This window comes from Oryctolagus cuniculus, chromosome 4, assembly GCF_051225735.1.
Source record: "Oryctolagus cuniculus isolate XC-2025 breed Fujian yellow rabbit chromosome 4, ASM5122573v1, whole genome shotgun sequence".
NCBI lineage: Eukaryota > Metazoa > Chordata > Mammalia > Lagomorpha > Leporidae > Oryctolagus > Oryctolagus cuniculus.
The window spans coordinates 24,953,987-24,977,039 of NC_142870.1; the positions used below are offsets into that span (position 1 = coordinate 24,953,987).

Sequence of the window (23,053 nt, forward strand, 5' to 3'; positions counted from 1 at the left end):
AGAATATCCAGTGTCTTATCAAATAAATATTTACCATTATATATAATATAAAAGTCTTTGACTTTTATTTAAAGGGAAATAAAATATTAGCATTCTTTTATAATGTTGTTAAATAGCTGCATCTTCATGAGTAAGTGCAATTTTTAAAGAAGGAAGGGTGGAACCTGGAAGAAAATTATATCTGTTCAATAACTCTTATGTTTAAGTCTCTTTATACTTTTCTCACACATATAATTGTTTCATCTCAAAACATCATCTAAACCCATGAGTAGAATACCCCCTTGAAAGATTCCATTTTGGGATTAAAATATTTCATTTCTGTGGCCTTCCAGAATTTAATTTTAGCATATAACAATACATTAATATGTAATTTCACTGGAGAGACTATTGTTAGAATGTTTCAAAGGGTTAATAAGAAGATGCAAGTCTTTTCTCATTGAAGATAAATAGTCTTATCAATCTCATTTAAAAATATTTTCATATATTAATAAAGTTTCTTGAACAAACACTCTGGAAATAAAAAAGAACTGTGTGAGGGCCTCAGGTTGAACATTTATATTATTTTCCAGGAAAAAGAGCATTGCAAATTTAATAAATATTTGTGATATTCCAGTATTTCCTAAATTAATAGAGAATAACATTAAAATCACTTCATCTGTAGACATTTGCATTAGTGATATCTCATCATCAAAAATTTAAAAAATGACTTAGAATTCCAAATCAAAGTAACACCACAGTAATTTGCCCTAGTTTTGTAAGTCAACTGCAGTCTTTGTATTCCAATAATATCTCAACTAATTTATTGTATAGAAAAACAATACAAAACAAATTAAAGAATATCTTATGTGTTATAAAGAACTTTTTTGTCATGAGTGAAAAAAGTGTACCGTATAATTTGTTATATTTGAGTTTATAGTCAAGGTAAATTAGTTTGAATTGAGCTTATTTATTGAATGTAAATAAAACAGTCTCTTTTGAGTGTCACAGATATGAGCAAAACATCAGGAAACATGGCAGTTGTGGTTTTTCTTTTTTAATAAAGCAGTGTCATGCTAATTGAAAGGCACAAAGACATTTTAATTATTAAAATATGTGTAAACTAAAGGTATGATTATAAAGTTACAATTAATTGTTGCCACTCAAATAAATAATGTTCTTAAAATATTTCTATTTATATAAATGTTTAATTCAAAACCCTAGATTCATATGAAGTTTATTGGATAAAATAGCCTTTCAAAACTGTTTTTACATACATTAATATTAAAAATAAAGAAAAATTAAGAAGCTTTTCATTAATGTTAGATGTTAGTATCAAGAGAATGCGACATGCCATACCCCCAAAATAGTAGATAAAACTATAGAAATGACTATTATCAATTAACTTCCTTTACAAATCATTATAAAATTGTGGACACATTAATTTCTGCCAATTTTCAAACAAAAATATCTGTTAAAATTCTATTTTTGCTTCCTCTTGCAGGCTGTTGAATATACTCTCGATTATCATTATTTGCCAATAACTTATTACAAAATACCAGTGATTTCAGTGATCTTTGCTTCTTCCTTTAAAATAAGTTGGGATTCAGATTATTTTAACAGTACTTACACTCAGTTATCTCTTTTGCATTTTATACTAATACTTAAGAGTATTCGCTAACAGTTAAAAAATTGATACAATTATGTGGATGTGTTTGTTCTAGAATAAGAATGAAGAACCAGACACAAATTTCAGCCCTACTCATATTTTGCAGTTTTCTGCAGGCCATCTATTTTTTGGAAGCTATTACAAGTAGAGTATTTTGGAGCATTCCACTGCAATAGTTCAAAACAAGTTGACCACATCTTGTCTTGCTAGTTTATGGCATTGATTTCAAGAACAAGAGATGAGGACCACTCAACAACTGAAACAATTCACTTGAAACAGTCTGTCCACAATTAGTCTCCAGAGTATCTATTAATTTCATATCATTACTCCACATGAGTGGCAAGAAACTTAACATCATATATATAAAAGAATTGAGGTCAATTTCTTTACATGGAAAGTCCAAAGAAATGGAAGAAATTTTCAAAATAAGAAAACACAAAAATATTTTGCTCTTTATTATGATATCTCTGCTCCTGCAGTGTAACACAAATACAACAATAGTAAACATGCGAAGTCACTTTCTCAGTCACCCTAATTCTTTCAACTTCATTAGTTTAAAACCATGTGGCCCTATGAAGAAAAAAAAATAGCTTTCATGGCTATTGCTTCATAGACACTTTACTAATCTCATTAACTTTACACAAACAAACTAATTCAAGTATTTTGACTAGTTTTAGCACATTGGCACAAAACAAACAAAATAAAACTGATCAAAATAAAGCCAAACAAATGACCAGACAAATATAAACAGAACAGCAACAGTCAAATCTGTAGAATCAGTTGGATAACCCAGTTAATAAAAATGGTTAAAGTGGTTTGTTTGTTTACTTTAGACACTACTTAAATTCCTACGTGGGCACAAGATTCTGTTCTTTTTCTTCAGAATATGCCAGGAAAGCTAAAAAGGAGAGAGACTTCTGTATTATAACCCTACAATGTATGGCAACCATACTGTGGAAATTTGATTGCCCGAACATGCAGACATACATATTCTGTCTCCCTGACAGGCAGAAGAGAGATGAAAAGTATAAAATTACTTAATTGGCTCTCCTTGATCGATAGTTTCAAGCACTCTGTAAATAAAGATAATCTTGACTAACATTAACATTTGAATTTAATATTCATCAATTTATCTATAGACAGACACTAACTACCAAAGCAGATTCCTCTGCACTGTTGAAATTGCCTCCAAAGTTCTATTGGAACATATTCCTCAGCCAGTCATTGTTTGAGCTGCAATACTACCCAAAATAGCAAAGGTTATGAATGTGACGGGGCTTAACGAAATCCTTGACTCTCTAAGAAATAATACGCTCCCAATTGGTACGCATGTTTATAATCATAAACACATATTTTATTCCTTAAATAGAATTTAAATTGTGTTTCAATCTTTTACCTCTGGGAGCTTGCATAGCTTGGAAGTTAACAAATATTTTATTCTGGTGTAGGTCCTAACAAGTGTTAGTAGAAAGTCTGTTGAATAGTTAAGGAATTCCTTCAAAGTTGTTTACCAAAGTCTTAAAATAATTCTAGCTACATTATCCAGAATACAAATACAGAGGGCCAATTCAGTTATTTACCATTGACACTGTTATGGCATATTTAAATGTCAAACAATATCTCCTTGACTTTTACCAAACTTGTTTTAATTTAAACTAGCCAAACACAATTTAATTCTGGATCTGTAACATTTAGGAAAATTAGTTCCTAAACAAAGATTATCAAAAATTATGGGCCAAAAATATGTCTGAGCATGTGATTCAAAGTATTTGAACATTAAGGACTTTGATAAATTGCTTTAAAAGAGAATATAATCACATTATAAATATGAGACAATATATTTGTACTATTCCCCATTTTAATTCATTTTATTTGAAGCTGAGGGCAGAAATCAATGTTATCTTCACTTGCAATACATTTACTTTTTGTGTAGTCCATTGAGAATGAATATGGCCTATATAAAGAGACAGAGATTTAGGGAATCTTTCTATATTAATTTTATACTACAAATCTTTCATATGGGTAACAATTTTGATCTGGCACTCAGTCTATCAAAAATCAATGTTGAATATGCACTGTCATCATAACTTGAAAAGTTCTCTGAAGTTTTTCTTGCTTTTTTAATATCTGCTAAAGATGACTGGCTCTTACCAGACCAGGCTCCCTGAAATTTCCTGGATAAAAAGTAAAACCTTTATTATCTGCCTTCATCTTAACCTGAAAGCCATTAATAATCTATTTGCCCAAGATAGGATTCATAAGCATGCAGGGCTTTCTTACACATTTAGCTCATAAAGCTTTTGTTTTGTATAGTTTTTTATTAAACCTCTATTTGTCAGAGAGGTTGAATTATATTTGTTTTCAGTATGTAACACAGTTATAGAGCACTTTATCATTTTATAAGTTGCAGTACTTCAAACAATCAAATTGATACCCAAGAGTTGGTGCCAGTCAAGTCTCTATGTTGAAATTCTTAACAAAATAAACAACCACCACAACAACAATAAAAGGAAATGGACCATGAATAGGAGTATTTGATGATACGTATATGTGTACAGGCTATTCCAAGCTAGAAGTTTCCAAAGAAATTAAGGTCAATGGAATAGTTTTGGTCATACGGTCACTGCAATCCAAATGCTCACTGTAGTGTTGGTCAAACCACTATTCAAGATGTCATTATGCTTTGCTGTCATCTTCTTTAGATTGGATGATATCATTAGAAACTTTAATTTCTATAGTGTCTGCATTTAGTGCTTCTTTTCCATTTTCTTCTTTTAAAGGCAATTTTCTGTAGGAAGATAGAAAAACAATAGGCCTTATTTGAGAAGGCATTTTAGAGAACTATTCTTTAACATTTTTTGTAGAAGAAATATAAAACAATTACTAGAAAAAAATCAAATTTGTTAAATCAATGCCCAATTGACTGAAAAATAAGTTTACAATGAATAAATCAATTATCATTATTCATAGTAAAATTTGAACATAATATGAAAAGATGATTATATTTTATCTCAAGATGCCTCAATTGTTCTTATAGAATCCTTTGGATTTGAAGACCATTTGTTGATGTTAAAAATTAAAATTGTTTTAGAGAGTAAAATAAATACACTCATTTAACATATTATTTATATCTGGTGAAGATGACCACTGAAAACTATTGCTGTCTCAACAAATTTTTATTTAAAAATGCAAGTAGTCATAACCGCATATAGAATGGTGTGATGAACCCTAATGGGTTCCTTGCTCACTTCATCTATTTTCATTCATATTTCAATCATATTTCCTTTATTATCCAACTTCCTACTCTTGCTTTTTCTTTCATTAATGTTTTTTTTAAAAAACAATTTTGACTAAACTATATTTGCAGCAATAATGATACACTTTTGTATGTATACTGCATGATGTTTTCCTACTCAGGTCTTTCAAGTAAGAACCCTATATAATATGATCTGTTACATAATGAGTAACTAGATGAATTAGCAATATTTTTTGGATCCTAGTGACCATTAACATATTTCCGAACTTTCTGACTTTTTACATATTGCCAGTATGTTTTCTTTGGTCTATTTTCACTATTTTTATATCAGTTTTAAATAATTTCTTAGCATATTCATGAGAATGATTTTCAAGTATTACCTATGAAGCCATTGTAATCTTCATTTATTAAGATATGTTTACGAATCTCACTACAGCACCAATGAATCAATATTTCTAGTTTTTAATACTATTTCCAAATTCAATAGTTTACTATTACATATTATATATGTATATGTAATAGTATATATATGTACAGTATTATATATGTTTATATATGGTTATATAGTATAGTATATATTTTTATATATATATGTTTTTGAAGAGTAAATGTACCTGACTTGTGTGTGTGTGTGTGTTTTCACATTAAGAGAATTAAGTTACAGATAATGTTTCAGTTTGCCTCTACCTCTTTAACCTTGATTTTATGAGGAAATCAATGTTGCCATGCTAGTTCTGATATGGGCTAGGGAGGTAGTTAGTTTAAGATCTGTTGACCTGAAGTACCAAGCCATTCCCCACCACCACATGCCATGTGTCAATCAAAATGCCCTCTGTTCCCCAGATGTATGTACTTCATCTAGGAAATACACCATGAACTTATAGACCATAAAGTCCCCATTTCACTCTTGTAGAAGCAGCTATCCTCAACCCTAGCCATGCAACAACCTCATTGAAGAAGCCAACACTGGGAAGCTTTTTTCTCTCTCTCTCTATCCCCCCCCCCTCTGTCTCTCACCCTGACCCCCCATACAGACCAGGCCCGGGGGAGGTGCTGGGGTGGTCTCTCTGCTTCCCTTCCCCATCCTTCTTTCCTTTTGGGCCCATTGCCCACCCTTGTCAGGTATCTACCTGTGTGGGATAACCCAGGTTCATGTGTGTACGTATGTGTGTGTCTGTGTGTATTCCCTTTCTCATCTTTTGAATAAAACTTACCTTATATCTACTAGTACTAAAATGCTTATCTTTGTTCCTGACAAGGACCTGGAATAAGTATCACTATATTCCTAAATCTGTACATATGAAATGCATAAAATATGTATACCTTAACTAAAACTAAAAATATTTACAAAATGTACATATATATATATATATATATATATACATCTCACTCCCCTACTCCAGTTCCTTTGATATTTACTTGGAATTATTTTTATATTTTCAAATGAGAAGGGAAACAATGTATTTTCTAGATCAAAGTTGTGAAAAGTAACCAATAAAAAGACAGTCGTTGGCAAAAACTAAGGTGATCTGATGCTGGGAATGAAGTTGCAGCTACTTCATATCTACTAGAGCAGGCTTTTTTATTCTTGTTAGAAGTGACACATTCACTGCTCTTCCTTTCTCCTACTTCAAAGTGTTGTAAATATTTTCAGTAAAAAGATTATAAAAACAATGGAACACTTGCAGCTTCAAGGAGTAGAGAAACAGAGTTCTGATAGGAGGTTAGCATTATACTGACCATATCTCTTATACATAGAATATTGTATTGAGTATTTAATGTACCAATATTTTCAACTAAGTATTGGGCAATGTATTCTTGCACTTATAATTTTTCATGATTCACATTACATTAAACTTCTTTAAATATTTTTTTTTAACTTTTATTTAATGCATATAAATTTCCAAAGTACGACTTATGGATTACAATGGCTTTCCCCCATACCGTCCCTCCCACCCACAACCCTCCCCTTTCCCACTCCCTCTCCCCTTCCATTCACATCAAGATTCATTTTCGATTATCTTAATATACAGAAGATCAGCTTAGTATACATTAAGTATGGATTTCAACAGTTTGCTCCCACACAGAAACATAAAGTGAAAAATAATAGATGATTTTTTAAAATGATGATGAAATCAGAGCAGACCTATTGTCATGTTTAATCCCAGTGAGAGTCAAGTTGGGAATTGATAATTTCTTTTTTTTTTTTTTTTTTTTTTTACAGAGGATCAGTTTAGTATGCATTAAGTAAGGATTTCAACAGTTTGCACCCCCATAGAAACACAAAGTGAAATATATTGTTTGAGTACTCGTTATAGCATTAAATCTCAATGTACAGCACATTAAGGATAGAGATCCTACATGAGGAGTAAGTGCACAGTGACTCCTGTTGTTGACTTTACCAATTGACACTCCTGTCTATGGCATCAGTAATCTCCCTATGCTCCAGTCATGAGTTTCCAAGGCTATGGAAGCCCTCTGAGTTCTCCGATTCTTATCTTGTTTAGACAAGCTCATAGTCAAAGTGGAGGTTCTCTCCTCCCTTCAGAGAAAGGTACCTCCTTCTTTGATGGCCTGTTCTTTCCACTGGGATCTCACTCTCAGAGATCTTTTGCCAGAGTGTCTTGGCTTTCCATGCCTGAAATACTCTCATGAGCTTTTCAGCCAGCTCCGAATGCCTTTAGGGCTGATTCTGAGGCCAGAGTGCTATTTAGGACATCTGCCATTCTATGAGTCTGCTGAGATTCTCACTTCCCATGTTGGATCACTCTCCCCTTTATTTACTCCATCAGTTAGCATTAGCAGGTACTAGACTTGTCTATGTGCTCCCTTTGACTCCCAGTCCCTTCACCATGACCAACTGTGAACTGAAACTGATCACCTGGAACAGTGAGATGGCATTGGTACATGCCACCTCGATGGGATTGAATTGGAATCCCCTGGTATGCTTCCAACTCCACCACTTGGGGCAAGTCAGCCTGAGCATGTCCCAAATTATACATCTCTTCCCTCTCCCATTCCCACCACCATGTTCAACAGGGATCACATTTCAGTTAATTTTCAACACTTAAGAATAACTGTGCATCAATTACAGATCTAAACCAGTCATATTAAGTAGAACAGATAAAAAAAACTACTAAGAGGGATAATGTATTTAGTTGTTCATTAACAGTCAGGGCTATGCTGATCAAGCCACCATTTCCCATAGTGTCCACCTCACTCCAACAGGTTTCCCTCTTGGTGTTCAGTCAGTCGTCACCGATCAGGGAGAACATATGGTATTTGTCCCTTTGGGACTGGCTTATTTCACTCAGCATGATGTGTTCCAGATTCCTCCATTTTGTTGCAAATGACTGGATTTCGTTGTTTCTTACTGCGGTATAGTATTCTAAAGAGTACATATCCCATAATTTCTTTATCCAGTCTATCGTTGATGGGCATTTAGGTTGGTTCCAGGTCTTAGCTATTGTGAATTGAGCTGCAATAAACATTAGGGTGCAGACCTCTTTTTTGTTTGCCAATTTAAATTCCTTTGGGTAAATTCCAAGGAGTGGGATGGCTGGGTCGAACGGTAGGGTTATCTTCAGGTTTCTGAGGAATCTCCAGACTGACTTCCATAGTGGCTTGACCAGTTTGCATTCCCACCAACAGTGGGTTAGTGTCCCTTTTTCCCCACATCCTCGCCAGCATCTGTTGTTGGTAGATTTCTGCATGTGAGCCATTCTAACCGGGGTGAGGTGAAACCTCATTGTGGTTTTGATTTGCATTTCCCTGATTGCTAATGACCTTGAACATTTTTTCATGTGCCTGTTGGCCATTTGGATTTCCTCTTTTGAAAAATGTCTATTGAGGTCCTTGGCCCATCTCTTAAGTGGGTTGTTGGTTTTGTTTTTGTGGAGTTTCTTGATCTCTTTGTAGATTCTGGTTATTAACCCTTTGTCTGTTGCATAGTTTGCAAATATTTTTTCCCATTCTGTCGGTTGTCTTTTCACTCTCCTGACTGTTTCTTTTGCAGTACAGAAACTTCTCAATTTGATGCAATCCCAATAGTTGATTTTGGCTTTGACTGCCTGTGCCTCCCGGGTCTTTTTCAGAAATTCTTTGCCTGTGCCAATATCTTGAAGGGTTTCTCCAATGTTCTCTAATAACTTGATGGTGTCAGGTCGTAGATTTAGGTCTTTAATCCATGTGGAGTGGATTTTTGTGTAAGGTGTAAGGTAGGGGTCTCGCTTCATGATTCTGCACTTGGAAATCCAATTTTCCCAGCACCATTTATTGAATAGACTGTCCTTGCTCCAGGAATTAGTTTTAGATCCTTGATCAAATATAAGTTGGCTGTAGATGTTTGGGTTGATTTCTGGTGTTTCAATTCTGTTCCATTGGTCTATCCATCTGTTTCTGTACCAGTACCATGCTGTTTTAATTACAACTGCCCTGTAGTATGTCCTGAAATCTGGTATTGTGATGCCTCCGGCTTTGTTTTTGTTGTACAAGATTGCTTTAGCTATTCGAGGTCTCTTGTGCCTCCATATAAATTTCAGCACCATTTTTTCCAGATCTGAGAAGAATCATACCATGCAGCTTCTCAGACCATAAAGGAATGAAGTTGGAAATTACCAACTCAGGAATCCCTACAGCATACGCAAACACATGGAGATTGAACAACATGCTCCTGAATGAACAATGGGTCATAGAAGAAATCAAAAGAGAAATCAAAAACTTTCTGGAAGTAAATGAGGATAACAGCACAACATACCAAAACTTATGGGACACAGCAAAAGCAGTGTTAAGAGGAAAGTTTATATCAATAGGTGCCTACATCAAGAAATTGGAAAGACACCAAATAGATGAGCTTTCAATTCACCTCAAGGATCTAGAAAACCTACAGCAAATCAGACCCAAATCTAGTAGGAGAAGAGAAATAATTAAAATCAGAGAAGAAATCAACAGGATTGAATCAAGAAAAACATTACAAAAAATCAGCCAAACGAGGAGCTGGTTTTTTGAAAAAATAAACAAAATTGACACCCCATTGGCCCAACTAACGAAAAAAAGAAGAGAAAAGACCCAAATCAATAAAATCAGAGATGAAAAAGGAAATGTAACAACAGACACCACAGAAATAAAAAGAATCATCAGAAATTACTACAAGGACTTGTATGCCAGCAAACAGGGAAACCTATCAGAAATGGATAGATTCCTGGACACATGCAACCTGCCTAAATTGAACCAGGAAGACATCGAAAACCTAAACAGACCCATAACTGAGACAGAAATTGAAACAGTAATAAAGGCCCTCCCAACAAAGAAAAGCCCAGGACCAGATGGATTCACTGCTGAATTCTACCAGACGTTTAAAGAAGAACTAACTCCAATTCTTCTCAAACTATTCAGAACAATCGAAGAAGAGGGAATCCTCCCAAATTCTTTCTATGAAGCCAGCATCACCTTAATTCCTAAGACGGAGAAAGATGCAGCACTGAAAGAGAATTACAGACCAATATCCCTGATGAACATAGATGCAAAAATCCTCAATAAAATTCTCGCCAATAGAATGCAACAACACATCAGAAAGATCATCCACCCAGACCAAGTGGGATTCATCCCTGGTATGCAGGGATGGTTTAATGTGCGCAAGACAATCAATGTGATACACCACATTAACAGACTGCAGAAGAAAAACCATATGATTATCTCAATAGATGCCGAGAAAGCATTTGATAAAATATAACACCCGTTCATGATGAAAACTCTAAGCAAACTGGGTTTGGAAGGAACATTCCTCAATACAATCAAAGCAATCTATGAAAAACCCACAGCCAACATCCTATTGAATGGGGAAAAGTTGGAAGCATTTACACTGAGATCTGGAACCAGACAGGGATGCCCACTCTCACCACTGCTATTCAATATAGTTCTGGAGGTTCTAGCCAGAGCTATTAGGCAAGAAAAAGAAATTAAAGGGATACAAATTGGGAAGGAAGAGCTCAAACTATCCCTCTTTGCAGATGACATGATTCTGTTTTAGAGGACCCAAAGAACTCTACTAAGAGACTATTGGAACTCATAGAAGATTTTGGCAAAGTAGCAGGGTATAAAATCAATGCACAAAAATCAACAGCCTTTGTATACACAGACAATGCCATGGCTGAGGAAGAACTTCTAAGATCAATCCCATTCACAATAGCTACAAAAACAATCAAATACCTTGGAATAAACTTAACCAAAGACGTTAAAGATCTCTACGATGAAAATTACAAAACCTTAAAGAAAGAAATAGAAGAGGATACCAAGAAATGGAAAAATCTTCCATGCTCATGGATTGGAAGAATCAATATCATCAAAATGTCCATTCTCCCAAAAGCAATTTACAGATTCAATGCAATACCAATCAAGATACCAAAGACCTTCTTCTCAGATCTGGAAAAAACTTCTTTAAATATTAATTTTAACTATATTACTTTTGTGTTATATATTACTCTTAGGCAATTGATATCTAGAGTGGTTACTAAATCATATTTTCCCCAAAATATAGCCCAGTTATACACAAGGGCTTTTCATATCTAGTTTCGATACACTCCAGTGTGATGTTATAAATTTCAATGAATAGAAGTTTATTTTGTTGCACATTTTTTTGCTTTATTGAAAAGATTTCTGATTTCTGAAGAGGAGACCATTGAATCTACCTTGTGACTTCTGTCTCATTCTGTCTCAATATGGTTAATTTCACTTGATTTTAGGCAAAAGACCGAGAAGCGACCAATATGGTTAATTTCAACAAAAGATGAAATAATCTTTAAACATAATCAGTAAAAATGATCTGAGAATTTACAGTGAAAATTTTAGCTATAGAGTAGTACTTTGTGTTTTTCTGAATATTAATCATTTCAATCCTCTAGAACAGATGAAAGAGATTTTTGCAAAGCAAACAAAACAAAACAAAACAAAAACATTTCTTTGGTAGTGAGAATGCTTAATTTAGAATAAGAAACCTAAAACAGATTACTCTGCAGAAATAATAGTAGCTAATGAAAAACAATATTTGATATGAAAAACAAGAAATTTTGAAAGACAATAAGGAGTAGAGAAGATTGTGATCATCTTGGTTTTTGATAGTATCATATGTGTTCAGTAGATAACTTCTATTACTGCTTTTACCATTTTATAAATGGCTTTGGTTTGGGCGATTTTTATTCTCATGTGCACAAATCCAGGCACATGTTCATCTTTGCAACTTTATCTGAAATGCCTATTATAGTTTGAATGGAGCTGTGATAGATGTAGAAAGAAATAAGTAACATAGGGCCGGTGCTGTGGCGCAGCGGGTTAATGCCCTGGCCTGAAGTGTCAGGATCCCAAATGGGCGCTGGTTCTAGTCCCGGCTGCTCCTCTTCCAATCCAGCTCTCTGCTATGGCCTGGGAAAACAGTAGAGGATGGCCCAAGTCCTTGGGCCCCTGCACCCACGTGGGAGACCCGGAGGAAGCTGGCTCCTGGCTAAAGATCGGTGCAGCTCCAGCAGTTGCGTTCAATTGGAGAGTGAACCATTTGATGGAAGACCTCTCTCTTTCTTTCTTTCTTTCTTTCTCTCTCTCTCTGCCTCTTCTCCTTCTGTGTAACTCTGACTTTCAAATAAAATAAATGAATATTTGAAAAAAAAGTAAAGAAGTAATATTTTCTTTCTTTTTTTATTTTTTTGGACAGGCAGAGTTAGATAGTGAGAGAGAGAGAGAGAGACAGAGAGAAAGGTCTTCTTTCCGTTGGTTCACCCCCAAATGGCCACCACAGCCGGCACTGCGCTGAACTGAAGCCAGGAGCCAGGTGCTTCCTCCTGGTCTTCCATGTGGGTACAGGGACTCAAGCACTTGGGCCATCCTCCACTGCCCTCCCAGGCCACAGCAGAGAGCTGGACTGGAAGAGGAGCAACCGGGACAGAATCCGGCACCCCAACCGGGACTAGAACCCGGGGTGCCAGCACCACAGGCTGAGGATTAGCTTAGTGAGCCTCGGCGCCGGCTTAGAAGTAATACTTTCTTCATTGATTAGCAAGCATCACTTACTGCAAACACATTAAGATTATAATTAGTTTAACAGCATTTCCTCCTTTTCTTTATATTTTTCTGTCTTTAATAGTTACATGTGCATATCATAGTCATTTATATTCAAAGTGCTAACACACCTTTATTTCAATGAAAACAAATTATATTTTGAAAGTTTCACTTTCTTGAAGAGTAAAATTAGTGTCAGAAAATTCAGCTCTGTAACATGCCTCTGTCTTCTGATCCTTACATACAGTTACAAATAAGTGAATCAGCAGTGAAAGTGCTCTGACATTAATACAATGTTTTTAAATGAAAGGACTCATTAGAAAGTAGATTTTTGCTATGCACATATACTCTCATTGAAAATATGATTCAATATAAATCATGATAATATTTGAAGTGCATATTAAAATCATCATGTGTTATCACTGTACAAATACTTATTTAAAAATGAATACATCAAGCCACATACTCAGGTTCTGTTAGTGGTGTGGTTTCATTTGGCTCATTTACTGGGCTTCCATCTTCATGATTAGTAATTCTTTCATCTTCTGTTCTCATCTCCACTATTGGTTCTTTTGATCCATCTTTCCTAGAAAAACAAAGAAAAAAATCTTATCTACGCAATGTAAAAATAGATACATCATTGACCACAGTTTACAATATAATTCTACTTCCTTCCAGTAAATCCAGCATGGTTGGATTGAAAATCCACTGTGGAGCTGGCGCCGTGGCTCAATAGGCTAATCCTCCACCTTGCGGCGCCGGCACACCGGGTTCTAGTCCCGGTTGGGGCGCCGGATTCTGTCCCGGTTGCCCCTCTTCCAGGCCAGCTCTCTGCTATGGCCAGGGAGTGCAGTGGAGGATGGCCCAGGTGCTTGGGCCCTGCACCCCATGGGAGACCAGGAAAAGCACCTGGCTCCTGGCTCCTGCCAGGATCAGCGCGGTGCGCCGGCTGCAGCGGCGGCCATTGGAGGGTGAACCAACGGCAAAGGAAGACCTTTCTCTCTCTGTCTCTCTCTCTCACTGTCCACTCTGCCTGTCAAAAAAAAAAAAAAAAGAAAATCCACTGTGAAAAATTTTTCCATTTAAATTTATTTTTCCATATCTTTTCACTTAGAAAAAAACACCTGATTTTACCTAGAATTAATTATCTCATCAAGGTTCCTGTTTAGACTGTTCCTGTTTAGACTGTTGCTGCCTGTTCCTAGACAGTGCCTGACACACATGAGGTACTGAACCAATGCTAACTGCCGGTAGTGGCTCAGGAAGGCAAGAGAGATTTATGTTTGGAAATGTATGACTAAAACTTAGAACCTGAACAAAATACTTAAAATGAAAATATCTTCATATATATTTAGAAAAATATTTTATAAAATTATTAATTCCTAAATAAAAGTGTACATGTTCATCCAGCATATGGCATTGTAAACAAACTTCAAACTTTGTTATGAGTTGCAGAAAATATGTGTAAGACATACAGTATCAAATTATAAAGGAACTCATTATATAACTAATAAATAAGAAAAAAATGCAATATACAAAAACATGTCAAGAATATGAACTAATGATTCTAAAAAAATTACTGAAGGAACAAACTCCGATTCAATATGTGCTAGAAAAAATAATGCAAATCTTAAATAATATCCAAATATTATTATAGAACCTGGAACCTGGGGCCAGCTCTGTGGAATATCGGGCAAAGCTGCCGCCTGCAGTACCGGCATCCCATATGGGTATAAGTTCGTATCCCGGGTACTCTACTTCTAATCCAGCTCTCTGCTATGGCCTGGGAAAGAAGACAGCGCAAGTCCTTGAGCCCCTGCACCCTCATGGAAGACCCAGAAGAAGCTCCTGGCTCCCAGCGTTGGATCAGCACAGCTCTGGCTGTTGTGGCTAATTGGGGAGTGAACCAGTGGATGAAAGACCTCTCTCTCTCTTTCTCTCTCTCTCTCTCTCTGCCTCTCCTTCTCTCTCTGGGTAACTCTGACTTTCAAACAAATAAGTAAATCTTAAGAAAAAAAAAAAAAAAAAACCACCTGGAACCCAGTCACTGCAATGTAAGCTTTGTGTGTCCCGAATGACATAATTTTTGCACCCAATGCCTATCCTTAAACTGATATTTGAAAAACTGTGGAGAAATATGTATGCTCTAATGTTATTGGGAGGGAGAATTAGAATATACTTTTTGTGTAATTTATCAGTGTTTTTAAGTTTGGCTTCCCATTCTCTATCTTAGAATTTACTGCATATTTACAAGAGTTACATGAAAGGATGTCCAAAACAGTATTGTTTAGTATAAAATTTTAAAGCTTTCATCTAAATAATAACAATAAATAGAAAAATATAACTTCTAAGAGTATCAAGTACTAATTAGTAATACAATCAATGACACATTAATTTATGTGTTAAAATGGAAAATTATTGCAGTTACATAAATATCTTTATATATTCTAAGACCTCATTTCTTTAACACTACAGACTATGAAAATTATTTGGAAATACATAAAAATCTTAACATTGATAAATAATGAGGCAAATAGGTTCAATAAAAACATATTTTATTTATACTTTATGTATCTTTTCATTGTTTAATTCTCAAAATAAAAGTATAAATATACATAAATACATATACACAAATAATAGTGTTTTTGTAACTAAAATAGTTAAAAACACTAATGCTATATTGTTGTATTATCTATCAGACAGGGAAATAGAGAGAAATAGAGTGTTTCCACTGCAAAGATTATAAATGTCCAAATGCACTGTGTCTGTCAGATTCTATCCATTCTATAATGAGAGGTTATATTATTCACAATTTAGTAAATACCATCAGAATGTAAGACTTTCAAGGCATCAATATATCAGGGAAGAAATACTAGAAATGATTAGTTCATAAAAGGGAAGAGAAAATGCTATACTGTAGCTTAAAATGTGTATTTTTCTGTTTTATTTCAGAATGAAGAAGGTTAACATAGGATATTTACCTGTAAAGAATTTTACCTAAATGAAATAAAAGGAAATCCCTTCCAAAATGTCAAAGAAATGAAATTGTATATTATGTGTACTTTTTGTATTGACTCCCTTAAATTAGTAATAAGCTTTTAAGTTTCCTCCATGCATTTGCATGGATTGAGAGTTCATTCCTTCTTGATGGTAAATGTTATTCCATTATATAGATGTGCCAACGTTTGTCTATCCATTCATCCACTAAAGGATATCTTGGTGGCTTCTAAATTTTGTGAATTATGACCAAAACTCCTATAAATATTAGTGTACAGACTGTTTTGTGGATGTTTTCAACTCCTTTGGTAAATACTAAGATGCTCAATTGTTGGAAGGAAAATTGACAGCCAGAAAAGAGAACATTTGGCTGTTTAACAAATTGCTAAAATGTTTTCTAAAGTGGCTGAACTACATTACATTTCCAACAGCAACTAATGAGATTTCCTGTGGCTCTACAACCTGTGCCACATTTGGTGGTGTCATTATTCTGGATTTTGACTATTCTAATAGAATTTTAGTCGTATCTTGTTTTAATTTCATTTCATTATGACATATAATGTGAAAAAATTTTCCCTGTGCATATTTCCTTTGTGTAAATCTTTGGTGATGTGACTTTTAATGTCTGCAGCTCATTTTTAAAAAGGAATTCAGTAGTCCATTATGTTATATTCAGTTTTTTGAAATATATATTTTGGATTATATATATTATGTAACATAATGTATGTATTATATTCTTTGGTTAATAATTTTTCTTATTCTGTAGCTTGTCTTTTTCTTTTATTAATAATGTTTTTGTACAGTATAAAATTAATATCAGTGAAGTCCATCTTATTAGTTATTTATTTCAGGGACAGTTCTCTGGTGTTGGATCCAAAAGTCAACACCAAATCCATGATTATCTAGAAATCTGCTATATTAACTTCTGTCTTATAGTTTTACATTGTAGATTAAAATCTATGATGCATTTTAAGTTAAATTTGTGACTAGCATAATGTCTGGGTCTGGGTCTGGATACAATTTTTTTTGCCTCTGAATATTCAATATTTTTTCCTGTACCATTTATTGAAGAGATGAACTTTTCTGCATTTATTTCCTTTGATCAGTCAGTTAAGTATATTCATGGTGGTTCGTATCTGCTTTCATTAGTTTATTAAACTGTTCTTTGGTTGATAGTACACTGTCTTGATTCTGTGGCTTGTAGGAAGTCTTGTAGTTTGATTATGTCTGTCTTCTATTTTTGTTCTTCTGTATCAATATTTTGTTGGCTACTGTAAAATTTTTGTTATTGCCTGTCTACATAAACTTTAGAATCATTTTGTCTGTATCTACAAATAACTTTTTGTGACTTTGATTGGGATTGTACTGAGTCTATCACACATGTTGGGAAGAATCTTTTTTTTTTAATTTATTTGACAGGTAGAGTTATAGACAGTGAAAGAGAGAGACAGAGAGAAAGGTCTTCCTTCCTTTGGTTCACTCCACAGATGGCCGCTACTGGTTGGCTCTGCACGGATCCGAAGCCAGCAGCCAGGTGCTTCCTCTTGGTCTCCCATGCGGGTGCAGGGACCCAAGCACTTGGGCCATCCCCCACTGCCCTCCCGGGCCACAGCAGAGAGCTGGACTGGAAGAGGAGCAACTGGGATTAGAACCGCCACCCATATGGGATGCCAGTGCCACAGGCGGAGGATTAACCAAGTGAGCCATGGCGCCGGACCCGGGAATATTTTTTTTTAAATATATGTGTTTATTTATTTATCATAAAGGCAGACCAACAAGGTATGTTGAGAGAAAGAGAGAGGAGAGAGGAAGCTTCTATCTACTGATTAAACTCTCTGAATGGCTTTACTCCCAGGATCGGCTATGATGAGTAGGGACTAGATTGTCCACCCTAGTTTGCCACAGTAATTTAACCTGCTGCTCAACAACACCAACTCACAAGTGACATCTTGATGATACTGGGTCTTCCTATACAGTAATGTGGAAAAACTCCCTATTTAGTTAGTTATTTGATTTCTTTTAACAGAATTAGATCACAGATTGATTAATTTTCAGTTTTGGGGATGTGCTAATGTAAATATTAATGTGTTTTAGTTAAAATTCTTATTCATCTATTTATAGAGGAAAGTAATTCACTTTTTTAAAAAAATATTTATTTGTTTATTTGAAAGTCAGAGTTACAGAGAGGCAGGGGGAGAGAGAAGGAGAGAGGTCTTCCATCTGATGATTCACTTCCCAGATGGCCCCAATGACCCGACAGAGCCACGCCGAGCCGAAGCCAGCAGTCAGGAGCTTCCTCGGGGTCTCCTACGTGGGAGCCAGGATCCAAGGACCTGGGCCATCTTCTATGGCTTTCCCAGGCCATAGCAGAGAGCTGGTTTGGAAGTGGAGCAGCCAGGACTCCCACCGTCGCCTATATGGGATGCCGGTGCTGCAGATAGCAGCTGGACCCACTATGCCACAGCGCTGGCCCTGTGATTCACTTTTGCATATAGATCTTGTAAGATACAACATTGTTACAGTCATTTCTTATTTCAAGAATTGTTTTTTTAATTTCTTCAAATTTTCTACATAGGCCATCAGGTTGTTTGTTTATAAATACAGGTACCTTTTATTTCCTTTACTTGCCCTATTCTATCACTTAGTTTCCTTAAGGCTTCAAAAGGAATGATTAGAAAAGACATGCTTGCCTTGTAGTTTATCACTACATATTAAGTATTATACTAGCTATAGGGTTCTTTTTAACTCTATATTTAAGAGGTATGTTGGTACTTTATTTTCCTGTAATGTCTTGACTGGTTTTGAAATTTGGCCTCTTAGAATGAATTAAGAATTATTCTGTTCATTTCTATCTTCTGAAGCCAGTTTTAGACAATGAATATAATTTCTTCCTTTTTAGAAAGTATTTATTTATTTATTTGAAAGGCAGTGTTACAAGTGGCAGAGGCAGAGAGAGAGAGAGAGAGGGAGAGACAGAGCAAGGGAAGGATCCCTCATCCTCTGGTTCACTCCTCCAAATGGCTGCAAAGTCCAAGGCTGAGCTAGGCTGAAGCCAAGAACTGGGAGCGTTTTCCAGGTCTCCCACATGAGTACAGGGGCCCAGGTATTTGGTGTATCCTATGCTGCTTTCCCAGACACATTAGCAGGGAGCTGGATTCCAAGTGGAGCAACCAGAACTTGAACGGGTGCCCATAGGTGATGACAGCTCTAAAGACAGTGGCTTCACTAGCTATGCCACAGTGCTGGCCCCAGTTTAATCCTTTATGTCTGAAAGAATTCATCAATAAACACATCTGGGAATGGCTTTCTGTTTTGAATTTTTTTTTTTTTGGTTCATTTGAAAGAAAGAGGCTTATTCAGATTTTCTCTCTGTTCTGAGTTTTACCAGATTGTGTTTTTCAAGGAATTTTTGTATGAAAGTTAGTTTATGAAATTTGTGGATATGAATTTCCTTATAATATTCATGTGTTATATATTAAATGGTAATACTATTTGTAATGATGTCCTCTTCTGATATTTAATTTTTTACTTCTGATATTTTTAATTTTTTTCTCTTTCTGAGATAACATTGGTAATAACTGCATTTATTTATTAGTCTTAAAATTTTTTAGTTTAAACTTTGAATTCTTAGTTTTATTGATTGTCTATTGATTTCAGTTTAATTGCATGTATTTAGGTTCCAGTATTCATTATTTATTTTCTTCAGCCAGTATGTTAATTTGCCCTTTTTTCAAGTTTCATGAGGTTGTAATTTACTTAAATTATTTTAAATGTTTCTTATTTTCTAATGCCTGCATCCAATGCTTTAACTAACTCTAAGAATTGTTTCACTTCATTCTACAAAGTCATTCTTTTATTTCCATTGAGTTCAAAATATTTTATTTATTTATTTAATCTGACAGGCAGTGTTAAACAGTGAGAGAGAGAGAGACAGAGAGACAGAGAGAAAGGTCTTCCTCTACCGTTGGTTCACTCCCCAAATGGCTGCCACAGCTGGTGCGCTGTGCCGATCCAAAGCCAGGAGCCAGGTGCTTCCTCCTGGTCTCCCATGCGGGTGCAGGGCCCAAGGACTCGGGACATCCTCCCTCCACTGCCTTCCCGGGCCACAGTGGAGAGCTGGGCTGGAAGAGGAGCAACCCAGACAGAATCCGGTACCCCAACGGGGACTAAAACCCAGGGTGCAGGCGCCGCAGGCTGAGGATTAGCCTAGTGAGCCATGGAGCCGACCAAGTTCAAAATACTTTTATTTTTTCTCTTGAGATATTTTTTTTCTTTACTCTTGTGTTACTTAGAAGAACATTTGGGTAATTTTCCAGCTATGTTTCTTGAATTTTACCTTGTTTAATTCCACTGCTGCCTGAGGGCAAACATTGTATGATTCCTATACTTCTACATTTCTTAAGCTTTGTGTTAATATCCGCAACATGGTTCATCTGGTAAATGTTCCCAATGAACATGAGAAAAATGCTGTTGCTGCATGCAGTAGCTTATAGATGCAGTCATATCCCGTAGCCTGAGGTTGTTGAGCTCAGTGATACGCTTACTGAATTCCTTTTAATTTTCCTTCTTTATTAATACTTTTTGATTGTCTTCTTTAAATTTTTCCTGTTTTCTCTTTTCTTTTTTCTTTTTCCAAAGGACAGCTCTTGGAAGAGGAGTGTTGAAGCTGTCAACTGTAATAGTGGATTAACATATTTTTCTTTAAGTTCTAGAAGAATTTGCTTCATGTATTTTTATATTCTACCGTTAGCTGCACATATGTTTAAGACTGTAAACTTTTCTTAGAGAATTAACCTCTTACAATTATGTGATATCTCTTTATGTTCCTGAAATCAACACTTAGTCCTCTCTAATCTTTTAATTAGTGTGAATATGTCTTTCTCTATTCACTTATCTTTCAATAATGTTTACTTATTTTCATCTACTAGAAAGGCACAGAAGCACACACACAATGAGTGGGGGCAGGGGAAGGTGTGTGAGAGAGACAGAGAGATCTTCCATCTACTGATTGACTCCTCAAATACTCACAACAACCAAGGCTTGGCCAGGCTAAGACCAGGGGCTCAGAACTGTATTCAGGTCTCCCATATAGATGGCAGGGGCCTGAGTGAGTGATTATCTACAGCTTTCATTATGCATCAGCGGGAAGCTGAATCAGACGGTAAGTTAGGATCTGAACCAGCACTCTGATATGGGATGTGGGTGCCCCAAGCTGTGGCTTAATCAGTTGCACCACAATACCTGCCCCAAATCATTGACTTTTAACCTTTTATATATAATATACAGTGTTTCTTTTTTGTAGATGACGTATACAGTCATGTGTCATTTTATGAAGGGGATGCATTCCAAGAAGTGAATCATTTGATGATTTTATTGTTGGTGCATGAACACTATAGATTGTACTTACAGAAACCTAGCTGGTTAGGTCTGTTGGATGATGTGAAAGTTAGAATCAAGACATGCAGTAAATACAAATGTATGAGGCTGCTGCTGGCAAAACAAATTATACTTTTTTAAATTAAATTTTTTACACTCTACAATAAATAGTAATTTGTGAATGCATAAACCGGTGAACCAATAATATAGTCATGTATAATTATTACCAATAATAATATATGTGATTTACTTTTACATGATTGGCAGAATATAGGATTGCTTAAACTAACATCACCAAAATAAAAATATATGGCATTGTGATGGCTGCGACATTACTAGGTGATAAGAATTTTTTTAACTCAATGATGATTTTATGCTTTGTCATATTGTTGGTACACTGTTGATTGGAATGACATTATATGGAGCATGAGTATCATAGGATTTTACATAAAAAAAAAATCTACTCCAACAATCTCTGTTTTGTAATTGCATTTAGAAAACTGACAAAGTAATTATTGATATACCTGGATTAACATTTACTCTGTAGCTGTTTTTTACTATGTGTTGTCCTTGTTTTTGTTCTTATTTTTACTCATTTTCTGCTTTTTTTTATTTCGTGTAGTTTTAATTTTACACAACAAAATTAGTAAGTGCATCACAGTTTCCATCTACCCTACACCAAACTTACCCCATTGTTAGTGTCGTATATTAGTGTGACAAATTTGTCATAATTAATTGACCATATCAGCTCTCCCTAATTTGTAATCCAAAAGCCCTCTTTCTCTTTCACCCCCCCAGCCTGTACTCTAGTAATAAACATTGTACATTTAGGCTTTTTTTTTTCTATTTCCTTATGAGGAGTTCTTGTTTTTGTACGTCTGACTTAATTGATAATTTTACATGATTGTATTTTATTTATTCTCCAACATAACAATTATAATTTTAAAAACATTTTCAATTGCTGCTTCAGAGCTTGCAGTATGCATTGACAATCCAATTCTACTTTCAAGTACAACTTCATGGATAATGCTGGCATCCATTTTACTTACACAAAACGTGTGTGTGTGTGTGTGTATGAAGACACAATCCATATTGTATTTTCTTATTTATTTATTTACTTACTTATTTGACAGGTAGAGTTATAGACAGAGAGAGAGAGAGAGAGAGAGAGAGAGAGAGAGAAGTCTTCCTTCCTTTGGTTCACTCCCCAAAGGGCCGCTACAGCCAGCGCTGCGCGGATCCGAAGCCAGGAGCCAGGTGCTTCCTCCTGGTCTCCCATGAGAGTGCAGGGACCCAAGCACTCAGGCCATCCTCCACTGTGTTCCCAGGCCACAGCAGAGAGCTGGACTGGAAGAGGAGCAACCGGGAGTAGTACCCGGCACCCACATGGGATGCCGGCGCTGCAGGTGGAGGATTATCCAAGTGAGCCACTGTGCCAGCCCATATTGTATATTCAATAGCAATGATTTATATCAATTAAGAATAATGAATGTTGGGGCCAGCACTGTGGCGTAGTGGGGTAAAGCCACTGCCTACAGTGACAGCATCCCGTATGGGCTCCAGTTGGAGTCCCAGCCACTCCACTTCCAACCTAGCTCTCTGCTATGGTGTGGGAGGGCAGTAGAAGATGGCCTGGGTGCTTGAGCCCCTGCATCCAAGTGGGAGACCCAGGAGAAGCTCCTGCCTCCTGGATTCAGATCGACCCAGCTCCAGCCATTGCGGCCATTTGGGGA

General features: G+C 35.7%; 1 protein-coding gene across 1 annotated transcript in view; it reads right to left on the reverse strand.

Annotated features, from left to right (window-relative positions):
- Positions 1-4,179: 4,179 nt before the first annotated feature.
- The window catches only part of NCAM2 (neural cell adhesion molecule 2), a 586,819-nt gene continuing 567,945 nt past the window's right edge, over positions 4,180-23,053 (reverse strand). Inside the window, exons 17-18 of the mRNA XM_051819201.3 lie at positions 13,414-13,533; positions 4,180-4,433 (exon numbers count right to left, since the gene is read on the reverse strand). Coding sequence (XP_051675161.1) covers positions 4,322-4,433; positions 13,414-13,533 — 232 coding nt within the window. The 3' untranslated portion in view covers positions 4,180-4,321. The remainder of the gene's footprint in view (positions 4,434-13,413; positions 13,534-23,053) is intronic.